The 23,196-nt window shown below is 45.8% G+C and overlaps 1 protein-coding gene and 1 long non-coding RNA gene across 3 annotated transcripts in view; one reads left to right on the plus strand and one right to left on the minus strand.

Moving 5' to 3' along the window:
• sgsm1a (small G protein signaling modulator 1a) overlaps positions 1–23,196 on the plus strand; it is a 112,973-nt gene that overhangs the window by 85,199 nt on the left and 4,578 nt on the right. The window contains exons 16-22 of the mRNA XM_048556176.2: positions 1,377–1,505; positions 4,670–4,852; positions 8,082–8,153; positions 12,937–14,241; positions 14,424–14,548; positions 15,096–15,178; positions 18,745–18,854. Of these exons, the coding sequence (XP_048412133.2) occupies positions 1,377–1,505; positions 4,670–4,852; positions 8,082–8,153; positions 12,937–14,241; positions 14,424–14,548; positions 15,096–15,178; positions 18,745–18,854 (2,007 nt within the window). The remainder of the gene's footprint in view (positions 1–1,376; positions 1,506–4,669; positions 4,853–8,081; positions 8,154–12,936; positions 14,242–14,423; positions 14,549–15,095; positions 15,179–18,744; positions 18,855–23,196) is intronic.
• LOC125464108 (uncharacterized) lies at positions 2,823–8,354 on the minus strand. Of its 2 annotated transcripts, none has more exons than XR_007249966.2 (4): positions 7,668–8,354; positions 7,411–7,520; positions 4,625–7,220; positions 2,823–3,443 (listed from the first exon to the last, which is right to left on the minus strand). It is a non-coding gene; the product is annotated as an uncharacterized LOC125464108 (long non-coding RNA). The 2 variants fall into 2 exon arrangements; XR_009447256.1 differs by having other exon boundaries at positions 7,635–8,354.

Raw genomic sequence — 23,196 nt, forward strand, 5'->3', positions numbered from 1 at the left:
TGGGCATTTGTGTTGAGTGATGTGTGAGGTACCAAACAGTGGTGGCCTCAATGGAATTATCTTGAAGAAGATGTCCTGACCTGGAGGAGATGAGAGAATAGTGCAGAAATCAGGCAATAAATGACTCTCTGTTTTAAATACATGGTCACCATGTCATTAAAATTGATTATTAAATTTGGTATGATCAAGTGAGGAGTGGTGATTGGCTCCCCACTTTTTAAACCCCTTCTTGCTCAGTCCAACAAATATTTTCGTGTTTTAGCATATAGCTGTCACCCTTCATTTAAAATAAGGTAACCAGATGAAAAATGGAAAGCCAAGATCAAGGTTTTCTTGAATTGAAAAAGAGTGAGTTTTATTACCTCGTAAACACAATACTATATCCATCATTTGGGTAATAAGCTTGAAAAGAAGAAAGGTGAAAAGGGTGTCTATACTGACAGTAAAGTACTGGCAACTGCAGTTTGAAGTTTGACCTCTGAGAGTAAATCCTGAATCACAACAGTTTAGTTTATTCATCCAAGGAATATGGATAAGATTTATTGCCCATCCCTAGTTGCCCAGAGGGTAGTTCAGAGTCATCCACATTGCTATAACTCTGGAGTCACATGTCGGCCAGACCAGGTAAGATGGCAGTTTCCTTCCTTAAAGGAACCACGTGATAATTGATTAGATTCCCTACAGTGTGGAAACAGGCCCTTCGGCCCAACAAGCCCACGCCCCCCCCTTGAAGCATCCCACCCAGACACATCCCCCTATAACCCACACACCCCTGAACACTACGGGCAATTTAGCATGGCCAATCCACCTAACCTGCACATCTTTGGACTGTGGGAGGAAACCGGAGCACCCGGAGGAAACCCACGCAGACACGGGGAGAATGTGCAAACGCCACATAGACAGTCGCCCGGGTCCCTGGCGCTGTGAGGCTGCAGTGCTAACCACTGAGCCACTGTTCCGCCCATGGTCGTCATTAGATTCTTAATTCCAGATTTTTATTGAGTTCAAATTCCACCATCTCGCCTAGGTTACTGAATTAAGTCTAGTTATAACACCATCTGGACACCCTGCCCCCTCCCAACCTATCGTCACTGTTGTTAACAGCTGTTTTCCTGTTTCCTCAGAAATAGCAGGGCTCACAGATAACCATGCTTTCTTGGTGAGCAGTGAGTTTTTCTTTCCCTTAACACTTCCAAGTTGAGATACGGGGGGGAAAGAAGAGCTTTCAGAATCCTTGTTCCCAGATGAGGTTGCTTTCTGTCTCCCTTGTTGCTCAAAGCGAGTGCTAAAATTTGCCTCCGATATTAAAGTCAAATAGTGAAGGTTGCTTTGTCGTTTTCACTGTGACCATGACAATTTTTGTAAATCAACTGCAGAGCTATGAAGAACAGGAACTCTTGCGTCTCATTTACTATGGTGGGATCAAAATGGAGATTCGGAAGGAGGTGTGGCCATTTCTCCTGGGACACTATCAATTTGGGATGACCGAGGTTGAAAGAAAGGAGGTTAGTAACTCAGACGGCCTACTGTTTTGTCAATGCAACACTGGAAATAATAGATTTTCAGGAGCAGACTTGCCGTCCTTAGTCTGGACTAAGTATATTCTGAATTATCCTGATTATTTTTTTAAACATCCTAATATGATTCCCTTTGTGGTTCAGACATATTGGTGCCCACCCAGGAATAATTCTGCTTTCACTTTGTCCACCTTGTGGAGCTAATTTGTTATCCCCCTTTCCCCCACTCTCAAAACTTTCCTGAAAGCAATGACCCGTGATCAGGATCTTCCTGAGTTTCAGGACGAGCTGGGCTGGGGAAGAGGTTAGACCACCCACATACCGTTACATCCAAAACACACAAGACCAGCTTCAAGACAGCAGCAATGCCCAGGCGCCAATACATTGCAAGCAACAACAACAGCCTGCATTTGGAATGTGCCTTTAATGCAGCAAAATGGCCTGATGTGGGGTCGCCATGACAAATTGATAAAAGAGGACTTCGGGGGAAAACAGGGCAGCGATTGTTATTTCAAAAACACGTACGGAGAGGGAGCCTTAACACTGTGCAGTTTAATGCTCACTCTGGTGCGTTCAAACTTTTAAACTTTATTCAGATTCATTCGTTCATATTACCATTGCCACACTTCAGTCCTCATGTGCTCTTTATCAGCTTTGTTTCCCACAGCCTTTCATAGGCATTGCCTGCTTTTTTTCCACTGAAGGGCTCTGTTAGTTTGGTTTCTTCCTACCAACCTTGATGACATGGGTATTGTTTAAATCCTTACTAACTTCACGCTTTCAGTGCCCCCAACCCATTGTGGCCCTTGCTGTTGCTTGAGCCCGATCTGCTGCCCATACTAATAGATACTGGCCAGATATTGAGTTTAGGATTGTAAAGATACTGAGTTGTGCCATCTGTATAGTTTGGCCCGATGCAATAGGCTCAGTGCAGTCATAGCATCACTGTCCCAGCAAACATAAGCATACTGTATTTGGATAGTGCTTTTTAATGTAGTGAAGTGCCCCACAATTGTGCTTAGGAGCATGATCAGGCAAATAGTGGTGCCAAGGCAGGGTATTGTCACAGATAAGAGGAGGAGATGGTTTTCACTGTCCTCCTCCCCTGACCATAAAGAGGGGGTGCTTTTTGAGCTCCTTTTCGTATTTCTATTTTCCCTTTCAAAATAAAATGCTCTGGTCTGCTTTTCACATATTTTGTTCATGAAGTCCAATTTTCAAAATAAATTTTCTAAAAATTTCAAAATAACCCAAAACAAATTGCTTTTGGTGAAAATGAAGCAGCGTTTATTGCTGTGTTCGAAACCTTGGTTCGCAACACACATTCATACACATATACTTACAAGAAAGACAGGAAAGAAGTTGTAAATTACAAAGCACTACAAATCAAGGATGTCACAGTGTGAATTAGAGAGTTTAGCTACTCATTCTCCAGTTGAAGTTCTTTCAGTTGGCTGTGCACAGAAATCCCTTATTTTGAGCTCAGACTCTGTCAAATAACTGATGAGTAGTATGTATAAGCTGGGAATTGGCTCACTGCAGGCACAATGCTGGTTTTTTTTACAGGAATCAGACGTATGAGTAATATTGAAATCAGAGGTGAGCAATCAGGTAGCTTGGAGTGGCTTACTCTTCAGGTGTTACAAGCAGACTGATGAACAGAAGCCACAGTTGTCTAGTTTAAAGATGATTCAGTCATGTGAATGGAGTTGGAGTTCGCACATTCAGTTAGAGGTGGATTTTGATGTCTTCTCTTCAATGACTGATAACCGTGGAGTCATTTGTGCTAAGTCTAGTTTGATGAGCTTTGATCTCCTTTGGCCAGAACTGGGGATGACATCTTGTATACTCGTTTTTGTTGGATTAGTTGAAATGTTCATTCTATGCAAGGGGAGTGTCACGTCCCAGGAACAATATGTTCATTTTCTGGAAGAAATCAATTTGCACATTGTGTTCAGCAGTCATTTAATAAAAAATGGCAAGAGTGCATTTTACAAAGAATTTATGCAAGATAACACAACCCGAAATAAAAAGCAATAACTTAGGGTCTCTCTCTTCTTGTCTCCTGAGCATTGCAGTAGACCGTAAGACATAAGAGCACAATTAGGCCTTTCAGCTTTCTTGCATGCTCTGTCAAATGCTTTAAGAGGAGAGACAGCCAGAGAGGTAAAAGTAGAGAATTCAGGGCCTAATGGCTTGGCCAGAAATGCTGGGATGAAATACGTACGAGATGTGAGAGCTGAGGAAGGCTGGGCACTTGGAAGGTTCTAGGACTGGAGGAAATTAGAAATGGGGAGGGGTGGGACTATCAAAGTTTTTGGAACAGGAGGATGATAATTTCATATTTGAGCAAGGGCATCATAACTAGCTCCTGTGCTACAAATTCTGCTACAAACTACAGTAGTGCTACAAATTGGAAATGTCAGTCTGAAATCATCGTTCTGGCCATAGAGTCATTATAGCACAGACAAAGGCCATTCAACCCATTGAGAACATGACAACTTGCTGTACTGCAGTGTAGCCAGTCCCATTCCTTCACAGCCTCCCCATTGCCTTGAAAGGTTCATTTCTTCAAGAACCAGCCCAATTTTCCTTCAAAGTCATTGAGCATATTGGCTTCCACCGACCACTCACTGTGTACAAGTTTCTTCCTCACAGCACCCCTTCACCGCACCCCACCCCCCCACTTAATCCCCTTGCTCAGAACATTAAATGGAGTTTGCACGTTGGCTTTTGATACTCAAAGTCAAATAACTGATCGTTCAAGCACTGCTTTTCTTGAACTGAAGTTTTAATTTAAGAGATTTGCCCTGCGGTCAAGTTGCCTACTGTTGGAGTCTTCCCTAGCCATAAATTTATTGGCAGTGGGTGCCAGGGTCCTAAACTGAGAAATTCCTTCTGTAAACCTCAAGATCCGCTGGGACCAAGTAGGGGTGTTCGATCAGAGTTGGGGTGGTTTCCATCAGGGCCCACATGATAGCTTTGCAGCATTAGCCAGTGGAAAACCAGGCTCGGAGCATCAAACACAGAAGTGGTAACCCCTGTAAAATGACACAAATTAATGTCTGTGCTGCATGTTCCAAGGGGAATGATAAAATTCTCAGCACCTGCTGGTTTTGTTCAAGGCTGTTCCTGTTCCCCCTCAACCTCAGGTCGACGATAAGATTCGAACCGGCTATGAGCAGACCATGGGCGAGTGGATGGCCTGCGAAGCGATCGTCCGTCAGCGGGAGAGAGAGTCACATGCAGCAGCGTTGGCCAAATGCTCGTCCGCCGTCAGCCTGGACACTCAGATGCAACGGATGCTTCACCGAGACTCAACAGTCAGCAACGAGGTGAGGCTCAGTGTGAGAGGTGCATGGAGCTTGAATAAAGGAAGAAAGGACCACCCAGAGCAGTGCTAACAACAACAGCAAGTTGCATTTATGTGTCATCTTTAATGTAGCTAAAACAAAATCGTTGAGCAACCAACTAAAGAACAGGCTATCCTCAATTTTGTTTTGTGCAATGAGTAAGAGGCAATTAATAATCTTGCTTCGAGAGATCCTTAGGGAGAAAGTGACCATAACGTGGTAGGATTCCAAGTCTTCCCTGCATTTTCTATTCTTATTTCCTTCCTCCTGACTGGATTCCGCCCCACTCATCATTTGGAACCTGATGCTGCTCCTATTTTTTGCCATTACCAAATTGGGATGGTATTAGCTCATCCCAGCAAGCTTTCTCCGCACCCCATTTCCCCCCACCGCAATATTAAACACAAGCACAGTAACAGAAAATAGAGCGTCAGCTTCCTATCTCAATGGTCACCAGAAATAGGAACAAGAGTGGATTCGATCATGGCATGAATCTTAATGCTGCATGTCATGAAGAAGAATAGTCTTCTGTTAAAGATTTCCTTCATTGGAATTGTGGAGATTAAAGAGAATTTGATGGAAACTTTTATATGATAAAGCGGTGGAACAGAATAAACAGGAGCAGATCGTCCCCAATAATTGATGAGTCTGTAACAAGAAACCATAGATTAAATATAAAAGCTTTGGGACAGCGAGCAGGATAAATCTTATTACTGAGAGGCTGTGAAATGTACAACCAAAGATAATGACTCGAGCAGGAAATATGTCAGTATTTAAGAAAAGCTAAAGTCAGTCTTTGAAGGAAATGGGGTTACAAATAGAGGAACTTGCAAAGCACTGAAGATTAGGACTAGGGTTCCCATGGAAGGAATCACCGACATGGGCTTGCTGAGCCCAACAGTCAATTATTTGTTCAAGGATCTGGTTATCGCAAGCAGGATCAGTATCAACTGCCCTTCCCAAATTACCCTGAAGGAGGCGGCATTGAGCTGCCTTCTTGAGCCATTGCAGCTCTTGGTGTATGGAGACACCATAGTGATGTTAATAAAAAAAAAAGCTGTAGGCACATCTCACACACACACACAAACACACACACACACACACACACACAGCACATGCAGCACGCACATCTCACACACCACACACACACAGCACGCACGCACACACGCACACACACACACCCTACGTGTGACTTGGCCTGGACTAAGCCGATTCTCCTAAAACACAAACCTGTGCCTCTCACCGCTCCCCAACCTGAATATGATCAAAAAAAGGATATTGTACGAGACAGTGTTTACCTCACCTTTGTGCATTTCCCAACATTGACTGTACCCGCTGATTATAGTCACACGTAAAGACATCAGTGCAGTTTATGGGTTTAAACAGTAACGTTGAAGGCTATGAAATAATCATGAAGTGAAAGGTGCTTATGTTGTAACTTCTTTGGATTTCTCATCTGCCCTGATTGCCTGACTAGAATAAAATGACCTGTTGTTGTCTTCCTGCATATTATCCAAGTGCCCATAACAATGTAATCATACGTGCAACAGCCAGCTCAGATCCACATCAAATTTTAGACCTTCCTGAGCTGTGTGAGCCTTCAAATCCAAGTCAGCTAGAGGGCTAAGTTATCTCCTGATTCCCTGAAGCCTGTCTGCTATTTAGTTAGTGCAAATCTAGTGAGCAATGGAATACTCCAAAAATAATCGAAAGCCTGATGCTGTCTTGGACAAAGCAGTCAGTTTGGTTTGTTGGCACCACATCCACTACCTTCAGCATTCAGTCTCTCCACCATCAACGCACATTAGCAGTCACCCACCCAATGCACTGCAGCAAATCACCAAGGCTCGGCCATTTAGAAAATCAAGGGCAGCAGATACAAGGGAACGCCACCACCTGCACATTCTATTCTGAGCCACTCACCATCCTGACTTGAAAGTATATTGCTGTTCCTTTGCTGTTGCCACATCAAAATCCTACAGCTCCCTCTCTCCATGGACTATAGCAGTTCAGGAAGCCTACCCCCACCTTCTCCAAGGCAACTAGGGACTGGCAGTAAATTGGAGATAGCAAGAACTAGCGGATCACATTTTGTACTGTGAGTTAAACCTAACTTGGTCACACAAAGAGACAGGGTAACAAGCTGCCGGTAAGTTAGAGGTGGCAGGATTTGAACCCACGCTGGAAAAAAGACTGGATTCTAAATCTAGGAGGATCAAGTGGTACATGGTGGTAAACCAGAAACTTTGACTTACCTGCCCCGCTGATGCTGCCTGACCTGCTGTGACCCTCCAACTCCACGTGGTGTTGATTGGCAGTAAATGCTAGACCACACATGGGCAGTTATACCCTGCGAAAGAATGAAAATAGTTGACACTTGGCCCCCAGCTGCTCATCTATTTCCAGGAGAAAGTTACTTCACTGTTTGCAAATGAAACTAACAACTGTAAAACGGTTAACCTCATAAACACAGGATTTCTTCTTTTGGGGTTTAAGTTGAGCAGCAGTGGGAAGAGATCATGCAGTGACTTAGTACCCACCCTTTTCCATTTCGTTCAGAGCAGACTGGAATGAAAATCTCCCTCTCTTGACAGTCTAGATGGAGTGACCCCTGATAGTCTGCAGTTAGTTACAACAGCCCAGTAAGATTCTATAAAACACAAACAAAAGTAAAGTTGCTGGAAAAGCTCAGCAGGTCTGGCAGCATCTGTGAAGTTAAAAAACAGAGTTGATGTTTCAGGTCCAGTGACCTTTCCTCACTTACTTCCTGAGTTCCTCAGCAACTTTGTTTTTGTACCTGATTTACAGCATCAGTTTTTATTCAGATTCCATAAAATGCTGGTCCAGCTGTGTAGCCAGGAGTCTGAGACAGTGAAATACCACGATGATAGATGACAGACCAGGCACGGTTCACTGAGAGTATTGTTGGGCTGTTAGGTGGACAGCAAGGTTTGAAATGGTGCAGAGGATCAGATCTCATTGAATTTGTCTTTATTTTTGCTCCTCATCCCTTTCAAAATAAACTCAGAAATGCAGACATTCATGCTTTGCAAAGGACGAAGGGAGTTGATATCAATTTCAGACAACTCGATTTTTAAAAAATGTAATCATTAAATAGCAAGAATACAGCAAAAAAGCTGATGTTTTAATGTTTCATTGTGCAGTTTCTCTTCCCTTTATTTCTCTAAGTGGCTGTACTGTCCTCTTCCAGTCTTCACAGAGTTGTGGCTCAGACAGTCAGAACCATTTGCGCTTGCAGAGTGACTCCAGCACAAGTACACAGGTAGGTTCCCGCCTTTCTCTGAAATCCTGTTTGGGTGCGCCTCTGTTGTCATTCATCGTTTGTGCAGCTAAGCTGATACAAACAGCGGTGGCAGCAGTAGGAAATGGATACATTAACGGTCTCAACTTAGAGTAAATCGTGTTGCCTCAGGTTTCAAAGGACAGAGCACCACTCAGCCACAGAATGGATTAGATGGTGCAGTCCCTGCCTGTGTTTCAACAGCAAACGCTGCTCACAGTTAGCATAGAAGATGACTCAGCATTTTGTATGGGTGGAGAGAGATTTTAAAAAAAGTTAAAATAGATAAGTTGAATAAAAGCAATATCTGCTGAGCACTGATTAGGGAACCAGGAATAGTTTAGCGCAGAAAGACACCATTCAGTCAGTCTAGATTGTTTGCTCCTTTGAAAAACTCTCCAGTTAGTTGGGCAGCATCTGCGAAGAAAATATCAGAGTTAACGTTTCGGGCCTAGTGACCCTTCCTCAGAACTGGACCCAGAACGTTAACTCTGATTTTTCTTCACAGATGCTGCTGAGCTTTTCCAGCAACTTCTGTTTTTCATTCCTGACTTACACCATCCACAGTACTTTTGATTTTTAATCCAGTTAGCCCCTGTCATCAACAGTTTCCCAGTGAATGGCAGAGTAGAGTCGATGGCCCAATTTCTGTTCCTATGTCTTATGGTCTTAGGGCTGAGGAGTGGCCCAGGGGTGAGGGTGGTGGTCCATTATAATGTTTCTGCTGGGACTGAGTGCATTTTCAGCAGAGGAGGTGAGAAAGTTGGGGGACTGGGAATAGAGTGGACGAGAAGGCACTTAATAGTGTGGGGAGCACAAGCCAGATTTGTCTTCAAGTACTGATAATCGGTCTTAATGATTTAACAGTATTGAACGTAGCATAATTCAGTGTAAATATCTACATTAGCTGAATGGTGATTAAAAGTCAACAATATTTACATTAGCTAAGATACTGGGTTTAAAGTGTTTACATAATGCCCTCAGCCATAGTAACAGATATTATGTCCAGGATGAGACACCCACCTTGCTCATCAATGTTAATCTCAAATCACTCACCATATGTCGTTTTGCTTGTCAGACTCTGCAAAGACCATGGGACAGATAGGTTGCTCGTTATTAATTAAGTCCTTGTCACTACAGTATCTGAGTCGATGCAGTGGGCTCCTGAGGCCCACCTAGGCTAAATCTGAGTGGCTCCAACAAATCTCCCCTCCCAAATACCATCAAGAGTCACCTCATTTAAACCAGCCACCCTTTCCATCGAAGCCTCAGGGATGGGGATTGGGGCAGCGGAGGTATGGGGGGGGGGGTGGTGGACTAAGTACAGTGGGGAAGATGAACAAGCTGTTGGCCTCCACCAAACTGAGTCACGCTCCTGTGGTTTGGTGCAGATCGTCTCGCAGCTGCTCAATCACAAAATGCTAAATGGATCACCCACTCTCAGCACGGGCACTATGGACTGAAGGGACTCTTCTGTGTTTCATGACTCTATGAACTTCTAAGTTCCTCCACCCAATCTGAACATGTTGACTTCCACAGATGTGTTAATGCCCGTGCAACCTGGAATATTGCGAACATTTGGTGGCCTCCATCTACCCCTAAAAGCCTCTAACCCTGCTCCTAAATTGTCACTCATAGAACATAGAACATAGAACAGTACAGCACAGAACAGGCCCTTCAGCCCACAATGTTGTGCCGACCATTGATCCTCATGTATGCATCCTCAAATTTCTGTGACCATATACATGTCCAGCAGTCTCTTAAATGACCCCAATGACCTTGCTTCCACAACTGCTGCTGGCAACGCATTCCATGCTCTCACAACTCTCTGCGTAAAGAACCTGCCTCTGACATCCCCTCGATACTTTCCACCAACCAGCTTAAAACTATGACCCCTCGTGCTAGCCATTTCTGCCCTGGGAAATAGTCTCTGGCTATCAACTCTATCTATGCCTCTCATTATCTTGTATACCTCAATTAGGTCCCCTCTCCTCCTCCTTTTCTCCAATGAAAAGAGACCGAGCTCAGTCAACCTCCCTTCATAAGATAAGCCCTCCAGTCCAGGCAGCATCCTGGTAAACCTCCTCTGAACCCTCTCCAAAGCATCCACATCTTTCCTATAATAGGGCGCCCAGAACTGGACGCAGTATTCCAGTATTCGGTCAGCTTCCCTTCACAAATCTTTTGATAAGTCCCATGTTTCACCTCCAGTTTGGAAAGGGTTTGAGTTTGCTGATCGGCTTTGGGATGCGAGGCACTCAAACACGGTCAGGTTCATGAGTAAGCCGATAGTGACTGGACCCAGAGTGCACTGCTGTCACCTGTACCTGACATTCACTTCATTTCAAGCTGTGAATATAACGTGGGAATGAAAAGTGATCATTATAAAGAAAGGAGCATGGTATTAGGGTCAAAACACATGACCAAACATCAATATCAGGAGAGGCTGTGGGTCTCCCTTGTGTTCATTGGTCACAACAAGAATGTTTGGGTGCCAAATTGGTGTTCAGGCATCTTGTACTCGGAAGGAATATATCAAGTTTTGTTCTTCTTCTTGATTGTGCTCGTAATGTTTCCTTCTGTAAAGTGAATGTGTGTGGTTAAGAATGGGAGATAATGGGATCTGCAGATGCTGGAGAATCCGAGATAACAAAGTGTGAAGCTGGATGAACACAGCAGGCCAAGCAGCATCTCAGGAGCACAAAAGCTGACGTTTCGGGCCTAGACCCTTCATCAAAAAAGACCCTCTTCTGATGAAGGGTCTAGGCCTGAAACATTAGCTTTCCTGCTCCTAAGATGCTACTTGGCCTGCTGTGTTCAACCAGCTCCACACTTTGTTATCTCTGTGGTTAAGAATGGTTTGGGCATCTCTGTGATGGCCCCTGTCTCTGGTTGAACATCTTACTGATGCAGTGGGTTATTGTAACCCCAGCAACTCCACCAGCAGGATCAGATAGCCCTATTTTACACTCCAGCTCATTCTTACATTCAATCCAGGCTGTGTGGATGCACTGTGAATCAGGAGATTGTGTGTACAAGTCTCACTCCAGGACCTTGAATGTGTGGTGTTGGCTAACAGTCCAGCACATTACTGAAAGAGGTACCAGCTTCCTAATGACTAAAACCTTGTCTGCCCCTTTCATAGAGTTATTGACCAAATAAGGCATGTTTTCTGGTTCAGTCCCTGCCAATGAAATTCACTGGTAAACAGCTCCCAAATGTTTGCGGAGTAATAGAGTCATACAGTGTAGAAAAGCTACTTTGGTCCACCCACTATGGCAACCAAAAAGCACCCAAACTACACTAATCTCATGTACCTACACTTAGCCCGTAGCCTACTATGCCCAAGCATTATAAGTGCCCATCTGGATGCTTCTTAAATGTTGTGAGAGCACCTGCCTCCACCACCCTTGCAGGCAGCATGTTCTATATCTCTACCACCCTCTGGGTGAAATGTTATTTTTGTAAATTCCTTTTCAACCATTTACTTCTCACCTTAAACATGTACCCTCTGGCTTTAGACATGTCTGCCATGGTGTAGAGATTCTCACACCTTACCCTACCTGCACCTCTCATAAATTTGTATATCTCAATCAGATCGCCACCCCTCTCAGGCTCCTCTGCTCCAGAGAAAACAAACCCAGCCTATCTAGTCCAGCCTGTCCTTGTAATGGGGACTTTCAACCCCAGGCACCACCCTCTCCAGTCCTTCTGATAGCGTGCACAGTAATCTGTCTGTGGCCTAACCAATGCTCTGTAAAGTTGCAACAAGATTTCCTTGTACTGATACTTTATACTCCATCTTATGAAAGCAAGCATCCTGTATACCAGAGATAGTAGGAACCGCCGATGCTAGAGAATCTGAGATAACAAGGTGTAGAGCTGGATGAACACGGCAGGCCAAGCAACATCAGGGGAGCAGGAAAGCTGATGTTTCAGGTCTAGGGTAACTCCACTGTTCTTATTTTACTACTGCAACGGATCTTTTAAGTGAAAAGCTCCCAGAGCATCTGCAGTTGCTGCTATCTCTGGTCACTTATCTCATTGCTTGTTTGCGGGAGCTTGCTGTGCCCAAACTGCACATTAAACAATGACCATACCTCGAAAGTACTTCGATGGCAGTAAATCACATTTAGGTGTCACAAGGTCAGGGCAGATGTCAGATAAATGCAAGTTATTTCTCTTCATTGGCTGAGGTTCCTCCTGTCCTTGTAACGTTAAAAGAAAAACCCAGAGAGAATCACCTCCCTAAAGTGTGCTACTGGAAAGGAACCGGGGGATACAGCAGACAATGTGCAGCAAGTGAGAACAAAGAAAGTTATATTTGACAAAAAAAACAGTCAGAACCCTTTATCGCTTTCCTTGCCCAGTACAAAATACATCCAGGGAATTGCATCCTCACAAAATTAGAGTTTATCTGTCGGAAATCAAACTCGAGAGAGAGAAGAACTGGAAAAGAACAGTCAGTAGAGATCAAGTCACATGACAGTCAGCAACATTGAGGAGACATTGTGCATGAGATTGAGGGTTGAAAACCATTCCCAATCCCAATTAAACACAAGGCACTGCGTTTGTTTCTTTTCAACTGAGATGTAGGAGAATTGGTTCACAATTTTAGACAAGGAAACTGAATGGTTGATTGAGTGGGCTTTCAAATGGACGCAGCTTTGAAGGTAGATGTTGCTGCCTACCTTGGTGTGAGTTACAGCCACTAGAACAGCACCTCTTGCAGTGTAACCTTTCCTGGGTTTTGCTTTGCTCTCAGGTGTTTGAATCTGTGGAAGAGGCCGAGGGTGAGCAGCTGGAGAAAGAAGTGGGTACTGATGGTGACAGACGGGTTGTGCCCATTCCCAATGGCACCTGTTCACCAGACTCTGGGCACCCATCATCTCGCAATTTCTCCACAGCATCTGGCTACTCGGAATACAGCTTCAGCACAGAGGAGGTGATGCAGTGCAGTCAGCAAACTATGGCACAAAGGTGGGGCGGTGGGGTATACAAAGCAGAGGAAGGAACTCCTCCTCAACAGGAGCTGCAGGACAAAGCACCCTCCCTGGAAGGGCTACTGGAAGTACTCCCTCTGGATGAAAGATCCAAAGAAACACATTTCATAGCGGATAGATCCGAACATGCAGTTCCAGTGATGGTACAATCAGAAGATGCAACTTCTGTCAAAGAAGAGGGATCAATAAAAGTGGCTCCTGTGATGGAGGGATCTGAGAAAGTAGTCCCTGTGACAGAGGGATCTGAGAAAGTAGTTCCTGTGACGGAGGGATCTGACGAGGCTGTCCCTGCGACGGAGGGATCTGACGAGGCTGTCCCTGCCAAGGAGGGATCTGACGAGGCTGTCCCTGCCAAGGAGGGATCTGACGAGGCTGTCCCTGCGATGGAGGGATCTGACGAGGCTGTCCCTGCCAAGGAGGGATCTGACGAGGCTGTCCCTGCCAAGGAGGGATCTGACGAGGCTGTCCCTGCCAAGGAGGGATCTGACGAGGCTGTCCCTGCCAAGGAGGGATCTGACGAGGCTGTCCCTGCCAAGGAGGGATCTGACGAGGCTGTCCCTGCGACGGAGGGATCTGACGAGGCTGTCCCTGCGACGGAGGGATCTGACGAGGCTGTCCCTGCGACGGAGGGATCTGACGAGGCTGTCCCTGCGACGGAGGGATCTGACGAGGCTGTCCCTGCGACGGAGGGATCTGACGAGGCTGTCCCTGCGACGGAGGGATCTGACGAGGCTGTCCCTGCGACGGAGGGATCTGACGAGGCTGTCCCTGCGACGGAGGGATCTGACGAGGCTGTCCCTGCGACGGAGGGATCTGAATTGATTCCTGTTCCCGGAAGGTCAGGAGAAATAGTCCGTGTGGTGGATGGATCAGATCCTGACCGTGAAGCATCGAAAGGTCATGTTCCTTTGTTTCAAACTGAGGAGAATATGACTCCACAAGAGCTCGTGGGACAAGTCTCTCTCCATGAGAGACAGGAAATGGAAGGACTTTGTCGGCAGCTGGCAACAACTGAGAGCAACGTTCATGCTTCTTCGCCAGCCTCCTCTACTGGAGTGACATATGCTGTGAGTACTCTTCATCAATCAACACCACACTTTATTGTTGCTGTGAGAGGACCAGAAAGACCTCTCTTGTAACCTTCCTTATTTACAATCCTAAAAGTTTGGCAGCTGACCTTTTCTCTCTGTGGTTTTTACAAAGAACAACAGCAACAACCGTAATGTATTCTTCTTTTTAAATCTTTCAGCAAGAATTGCTAGACATGTACACTGTGAACCTACACAGGATAGAGAAAGATGTTCAACGCTGTGACCGTAACTACTGGTACTTCACCCCCACTAACCTGGAGAAACTACGCAATGTCATGTGCAGGTAGATCTTGTCTGTTGTGATTTTTAAAAATCAGCTTTAGATTCAGTGCAACGTGGAAGCCTGAGTGCACAGCGCTGCCCTGGGTTACATCCGTGGGATTTTTTACAGCAGCTATTGCAACTTCATTTTATTCTTTCAATCTTACAAGCTCCTTTCTTGTGCTTCCTGGTAAATGGCGTGAGCCTCAGGAACTTGGGATCAACTCCTTTCAGGGGTTCAAATCGATAAGACTTTCGGGCTGTTTGGTCTCTGCTCTGTGCCACTTAACTGGACTGGTTAAGGTGGGTGTGGTTCTTGGACATGACTGTGACCCTCAATTGACCTTCTCCGAGTGCTCAGAAGTTCAAGATAGATTAACAGGGAGGTTCAGAATTCTATCCAGTCTTAAGAGACAGACTGTTTTGGAGAAACACTGACTTAGGAGGAATAAGGAACGAAACTTGTAAAATTTACAAAGGACTGAACGCAACCTAGTCAAATGGCAAGCAAAAGGTAACGATTGCAGTTCACATCAAGGATTATTTTAACGATTGTCTCCTTTTTACAGTTATATTTGGCAGCATTTAGAGATAGGATACGTTCAGGGAATGTGCGACCTGCTGGCTCCCCTGCTGGTTGTCCTGGATGATGGCAAGTTCTTTATCTATGATTTGATTAATTTTACTGGCGAGTGAACAGCCAATAGAACAGACAACTTTATAAAAGAGAAATTCAATGTCTGTCAGTAATAAATCTGGATTGGATTTGTAAAGTTGTTTTATCAGGATTTTGATGTCTTTCTGGCTGTTATATGGCTCATTTACCCCTGATTGTGTAGCTGTCCAACAGCTTTGCTTTTCAGCCCTTAACAGCAGCAGGAAGGAGAACATTCAGCCCTTCGAGCTTTTTCCTGCAATTCAGTTTGCTCAAGGTGGATTTACATCTCGGCTCCATTTACTTGCCTTTGCTTCTTTATTTTCCCCCCTTTTCACTGAGAAATTTTTCATCACCTACCTCAGTTTGGAAAATGTAAATTGATTCCCAGCTACGAGATACTTTCTAACCAACCTGTTCAAAGATGTTAAGCCATACCTCTGAAGCAGGGGGGACTCGAGCCTGGGCCTTCTGACTCAGAGGTAGAGACACTAACATTGTGCCACAAGAGCCTACCAAAAGTTTTGTATGCAAGCCTAAAAATTAGGAACAGAGTAGGCCATGCGACCCTTTGAGGCAATTCCTGCATTTAATGCGAACCTGATTACTCTACATTGGCCAGAGGACATGATCTATTTGGATTCCCAGAAAGCCTTTGACAAGGTGCTGCACAAGAGGCTGCTAAATAAGATACAAACCCATGGTCTAGGGGAAAGGTAGTGCCATGGATAGGGCATTGGCTGACTGGCAGAAGGCAGAGCGTAGCGATAAAGGGGTCTTTTTTTCCAGATGGTACCTCCTGACTATTGGGCCCCCACAGTGATCCATGTTGGGACCACAGCTACTCACATTATATGTTAATGATCTGGAGAAAGAACTAAGGGCATTGCTGCTACATTTGCAAATGACACAAAGATAGGAACAGGTCGCGCTGAGGAAGGGGGCAGGCTGCAGAAGGACTTGGATAGGCTAGGAGAGTAGGCAAACAAGTTGCAGATGGAATATAATGTGGGAAAGTGTGAGCTTATGCACTTTTTTAGGGAAAATAGAACCTCTACACTGTGGAAGCAAGCCAGTTGGCTCATCGACAGACCTTCCAAAGAGCATCCCATCCAGATTCCCACACCTACCCTATCCTTGTAACCCTGTGTTTGCCCATGGCTTATCCAGCTAGCCTGCAGGTCCCTGGACACTATGGGCAATTTAGCATGGCCAATCCACCTGACCAGTACTTCTTTGGACTGTGGGAGGAAACCAGAGCACCTGGAGGAAATCCACGAAGACACAGGGAGAATGTGCAAACTCCACACGGACAGTCACCTGAGGGTGAAATCGAACCCGGATCCCTAGCTCTACGGTTTTAACCCCTGAGCTGCCTGTAGAGGTGTGGGCTGTTTTCTAAACAAGGAAAGGCGTAGGAAATCTGAAACACGAAAGGACTTGGGTGTCCTAATTTAGGATTCTCTTAACCTTAACATGCAGGTTATTTTGGCAGGTAGAAAGGCAAATGCAATATTGAGGCTCATTTCAAGAGGACTAGAATACAAGAGCAGAAATGATTTATTATTGAGGCATTGGTCAGACTGCATTTGCAATATTGCGAGCAGTTTTGGGCCCTGTATCTAAACAAGGATGTCCTGGCATTGGATAGGGTCCAGAGGAGATTTACAAGAATGATCCAAGGAATGAAGGTATTGTTATGTGAGGAGCAGTTGAGGACTCTGGGTCTGTATTGATGAAGTTTAGAAGGCTGAGGAGAGGTCTGATTGAAACATAGAGAACACTGAGAGGCCCAGATAGAGTGGACGTGGGAAAAATGTTTCCACTAGTAGGAGAGACTAAAGCCCGAGTGCACAGCCTCAGAATGAAGGGACAACCCTTTTGAACCGAGATGAGATGATTTCTCTTTAGAGGTTGGAGAATCTTTGGAACTCATTGATGCAGAGGGCTGTAGAGGCCAAGTCATTGAATATATTTATGTGCATGCTGGATAGCCTATTGATTAGTAAGGGGATCCTGGATTACGGGGAGAAGGCAGGAGAATGGGGTTGAGAACAGCGGAGCAGATTCATTGGGCCAAATGAGCTTATTTTGCTCCTCCGTCTTATGGTCTTATTTCCACCTACACCCAATGACCATTCACCCCCTGGCTTCTCAAGAATCTTATCCACCTCTGCTTTAAAAATATTCAACGTCAGAGGTCACAGGATACCAGGTTGTAGTTCATCAGTTTTATTTGAAACCACAAGTCTCTGAAGCGCTGCTCTTGCTTCACCTGACGAAGGAGCAGCACTGCGAAAGCTTGTGTTTTCAAATAAACCTGTTGGACTATAACCTGATATCATGTGACTTCTGACCTTGTCCACCTGAGTCCAACACCGGCAGTCCACACCTTAAAAATATTCAGACTCGGCTTCCACTGTCTGATCAAGGAAGTGAGTCCCAAAGACTCTCTCAAATGTACACCCCTTCCATGTGCACCGGTCAACATTTTGCTCGTTCAAGCAAGTTGCTTCTTAGTCTTCAAAACCACAGAGAATTGGAGACTGGCCTGTTTTTTGTTTGTGGGATAGAGTCTCAGAAGATCTCTACCCTATCCAGCTCTGTCTTAAATACATTCAGTGATTTGACCTCCACAACCCTCTGTGGCAGTGAGCTTCACAGATTCCCCACCCTCTGGCTGAAGAAATTTCCTCCTCATCTCTATAGGGTCATTCCTTCACTCTACCCTTTATATGAAGAAGTCTGTTGTGACATCTTTCCTAAATGACTTAACACCAAGTTCTGGATTCACCAAAACTGAACTGTTGCCCCTAGTATAAGTATGTTTTAGGGTTGCGCTGTTTAGTTTAGTAGTTAAGTTCATGCGCTAATATACAAGTATTAATATGACAGTAATAAATGTGCTGAAATATTAGGCAATGTATGACAGTAATAAATGTGCTGAAATATTAGGCAATGACATGATGGGGGTGGTGAGGCTTTAAAGAGGTTGGATGTAGGGGGCTGAATGGAAGGTTGGGGGTGGAGGTACAGTCTGGGATGATGCGATGGCATGAGAGGCTGGTGGAGGCTGACCTGGGAGAACAGGTGTGAAAGGAAAGCAGGGAGGTAGAGGGAGGGTTGCCATGCAATGGAGGGGTGAACAGCATTATGGGGGTGCAGCTTGGGGGTAGGTGGGATATCATGGGATACAATATGGAGACAAAGAATATCTTGGGGAGGGACAGCCTGGTAGGGATGAGATTGGGATGGCATAACAAGAGGGAATGAGATGGAGATGTAGGCTGGAGACAGTAAGAGACAATAAGTAGATTTGTGATGGCAATCTAAAGAAGCACTGTTATTTTACTGCAATTGTTTTGTGGGTCTCTGGCATTTAGGAATGATTCAGTTGTTGTAATATAAGACTGTCAGACTATAAAGTGGCTTGGCTTTGCTTCTGACCTGCACAAACAGAACTCCAGTGTTAAGATTGAAAGTGAGGAGTGAGTGATTTTGAAATGTAGTGTTTATTCTGCACTGCCCCGCCATGACAGTGTTGTCTTGTTGCTGCTGTACAGAGGCCTTAGCGTTCAGCTGCTTCACCCAGCTGATGAAGAGGATGAACCAGAATTTTCCGCACGGTGGGGCGATGGACACTCACTTTGCCAACATGCGTTCTCTCATCCAGGTAACTGCGCTCTCTCTCTTTCTCTCTCTTTGCTCCTTGCAGTGAGCATAACAGAAGGTGTACATCCACACCAGTGACACAAGGCTGAAAACTTCTGTTAAATTTGTATTGATCCTTGGTTTGTTGTACCCTGAGTGCAGTGCAGGAGTTAGATCTGGTCTCCATATTGTAGAGTCATACAGCACAGAAACAAGCCATTCATCCCACGTTGTCTATGTTGAACAACACACACCGAACTATACCGGTCTGTTTAGCCACACTTCATCCATAGCTGACTAAGCCCTGGCAATGTTAACTGCTCATCCAGATGCTGCTTAAATGTTGCCAGAGAACCCCCTCAGCCAGTGGGTTCCACATAGCCACCACCCTCTGGGTGAGAAAACGTTTTCTCGGATCTCCCGAAACCACTTTCATTTCACTTAAACTTATGCCCTGGTCTCCGATATGTCTGCCATGTGGAAAAGAATCTACTCTGTCTATGTCTTTCATATTTTGGAAACCTCAGTCAGCACCCCGTCAGCATCCTCTCCTCCAAGTAAAACAAACCCAGCCTATCCAGTCTCTCCTCAGAACAGAGACTTTCCATCCCAGACAGCATCCTGGTGAATCTCCTCAGAACAGAGACTTTCCATCCCAGACAGCATCCTGGTGAATCTCCTCAGAACAGAGACTTTCCATCCCAGACAGCATCCTGGTGAATCTCCTCCAGAACAGAGACTTTCCATCCCAGACAGCATCCTGGTGAGTCTCCTCAGAACAGAGACTTTCCATCCCAGACAGCATCCTGGTGAATCTCCTCCAGAACAGAGACTTTCCATCCCAGACAGCATCCTGGTGAATCTCCTCAGAACAGAGACTTTCCATCCCAGACAGCATCCTGGTGAATCTCCTCAGAACAGAGCCTTTCCATCCCAGACAACATCCTGGTGAATCTCCTCCAGAACAGAGACTTTCCATCCCAGACAGCATCCTGGTGAATCTCCTCAGAACAGAGACTTTCCATCCCAGACAGCATCCTGGTGAATCTCCTCAGAACAGAGCCTTTCCATCCCAGACAGCATCCTGGTGAATCTCCTCCAGAACAGAGACTTTCCATCCCAGACAGCATCCTGGTGAGTCTCCTCAGAACAGAGACTTTCCATCCCAGACAGCATCCTGGTGAATCTCCTCAGAACAGAGCCTTTCCATCCTAGACAGCATCCTGGTGAATCTCCTCAGAACAGAGACTTTCCATCCCAGACAGCATCCTGGTGAATCTCCTCAGAACAGAGCCTTTCCATCCCAGACAACATCCTGGTGAATCTCCTCCAGAACAGAGACTTTCCATCCCAGACAGCATCCTGGTGAATCTCCTCAGAACAGAGACTTTCCATCCCAGACAGCATCCTGGTGAATCTCCTCAGAACAGAGCCTTTCCATCCCAGACAGCATCCTGGTGAATCTCCTCCAGAACAGAGACTTTCCATCCCAGACAGCATCCTGGTGAGTCTCCTCAGAACAGAGACTTTCCATCCCAGACAGCATCCTGGTGAATCTCCTCAGAACAGAGCCTTTCCATCCTAGACAGCATCCTGGTGAGTCTCCTCAGAACAGAGACTTTCCATCCCAGACAGCATCCTGGTGAATCTCCTCCAGAACAGAGACTTTCCATCCCAGACAGCATCCTGGTGAATCTCCTCAGAACAGAGACTTTCCATCCCAGACAGCATCCTGGTGAATCTCCTCAGAACAGAGCCTTTCCATCCCAGACAACATCCTGGTGAATCTCCTCCAGAACAGAGACTTTCCATCCCAGACAGCATCCTGGTGAATCTCCTCAGAACAGAGACTTTCCATCCCAGACAGCATCCTGGTGAATCTCCTCAGAACAGAGCCTTTCCATCCCAGACAGCATCCTGGTGAATCTCCTCCAGAACAGAGACTTTCCATCCCAGACAGCATCCTGGTGAGTCTCCTCAGAACAGAGACTTTCCATCCCAGACAGCATCCTGGTGAATCTCCTCAGAACAGAGCCTTTCCATCCTAGACAGCATCCTGGTGAATCTCCTCCAGAACAGAGACTTTCCATCCCAGACAGCATCCTGGTGAGTCTCCTCAGAACAGAGACTTTCCATCCCAGACAGCATCCTTGTGAATCTCCTCCAGAACAGAGACTTTCCATCCCAGACAGCATCCTGGTGAATCTCCTCAGAACAGAGACTTTCCATCCCAGACAGCATCCTGGTGAATCTCCTCAGAACAGAGCCTTTCCATCCCAGACAACATCCTGGTGAATCTCCTCCAGAACAGAGACTTTCCATCCCAGACAGCATCCTGGTGAATCTCCTCAGAACAGAGCCTTTCCATCCCAGACAGCATCCTGGTGAATCTCCTCCAGAACAGAGACTTTCCATCCCAGACAGCATCCTGGTGAGTCTCCTCAGAACAGAGACTTTCCATCCCAGACAGCATCCTGGTGAATCTCCTCAGAACAGAGCCTTTCCATCCCAGACAGCATCCTGGTGAATCTCCTCCAGAACAGAGACTTTCCATCCCAGACAGCATCCTGGTGAGTCTCCTCAGAACAGAGCCTTTCCATCCCAGACAGCATCCTGGTGAATCTCCTCCAGAACAGAGACTTTCCATCCCAGACAGCATCCTGGTGAATCTCCTCCAGAACAGAGACTTTCCATCCCAGACAGCATCCTGGTGAATCTCCTCCAGAACAGAGACTTTCCATCCCAGACAGCATCCTGGTGAATCTCCTCCAGAACAGAGACTTTCCATCCCAGACAGCATCCTGGTGAATCTCCTCCAGAACAGAGACTTTCCATCCCAGACAGCATCCTGGTGAATCTCCTCAGAACAGAGACTTTCCATCCCAGACAGCATCCTGGTGAGTCTCCTCAGAACAGAGACTTTCCATCCCAGACAGCATCCTGGTGAGTCTCCTCAGAACAGAGACTTTCCATCCCAGACAGCATCCTGGTGAATCTCCTCCAGAACAGAGACTTTCCATCCCAGACAGCATCCTGGTGAATCTCCTCTGTACATTGCCCAGTGCATTCATGTCCTTCCAATAGTGTGGCATCCAGCACATAGTATTCCATCTGTGGCCAAACCAATGGGGCACATATTGGGAGTGTGACTACGTTCTACTCAATCAAGGGATGTGACCCTCAAGATTTAGGCAGCATGGTGGCTCAGTGGTTAGCACAGCTACCTCTCAGCGCCAGGGACCCAGCTTCAATTCCAGCCTCGGGTCACTGTCTGTGTGGAGTTTGCATATTTTCCCCATGCCAGTGTGGATTTCCTCTGGGTGCTCCGGTTTCCTCCCATGGTCCATAGTTGTGCAGGTTGGGTGGATTGGCCATGCTAAATTGTTCATAGGGTCTCGGGTGGGAAATGCAGGGGTAGGGTAGGGGTTGGGTCTGGGTGGGATGCTGTTCAGAGGTTCAGTGTGGATTTGATGGTCCGAATGGCCTACTTCCACACTGTAGGGATTCTCTGTTTATAATGTCACTTTATGCGAATCAAGAGGGCATGTTCAGTCATTGACTGGATGTCCTAGTGCTCATTTGTGTTAATATCTGGGGGCTACGGGGGATGATGTTCAAACTGGATGTGAATGTGGCCTTTCAAGATTGTGCTGGGAAGGGTGAAGGGCTGCTCAGTCTTTCTCACTTCCAGGAACTCTGCTGAAGGGCCTGGGCTCGAAATGTCAGCTTTTGTGCTCCTGAGATGCTGCTTGGCCTGCTGTGTTCATCCAGCTTCACACTTTATTATCTTGGATTCTCCAGAATCTGCAGTTCCCATTGTCACTTGAGATGTGACTCTTTGCCAAAGAAACATTGAGGTGAATAGCATGATAGTACATGGCACAGAGTTTAGATATCTAGAATGTGGTAAGTTGTCCTAAGTAGCAAAGCCCACCAAGCAGACTGATGAAAGCCATGCAACTGATGCAAAATCTCTGAGTCTTACAATGAATGATTATTTAAGGTATTATCCGAAAGCTCAATATTTGAGTGTGCAATCATATATCTAGAGTCTAAAGGCTGCTGTGCGTCAGTTGCAAAGAAGAAAATGGTATTTTAACCTCTGGTGAGCCAATACCCTGCTTATTGTTTTTCAGTATTGTACTGGGATAGCTTGGAGGACCGTGTTTTCTTACTTTCAAAAGGTTAGCATCGCTAGTTAGGTCAGTTTTCATTACCCATCGTGACTGCCCAGAGAGGAGTTAAGAGTTGACCTCATTGCCGTGGATCTGGAATCACCTGTAGACTAGATCGAGTAAGGATGGCAGCTTTCCCTCCCCAAAGGATAGGAGTGAACCAGATGGGTTTTTGCAACAAAAGACATT

This window comes from Stegostoma tigrinum, chromosome 26 (assembly GCF_030684315.1).
Source record: "Stegostoma tigrinum isolate sSteTig4 chromosome 26, sSteTig4.hap1, whole genome shotgun sequence".
Lineage (NCBI taxonomy): Eukaryota > Metazoa > Chordata > Chondrichthyes > Orectolobiformes > Stegostomatidae > Stegostoma > Stegostoma tigrinum.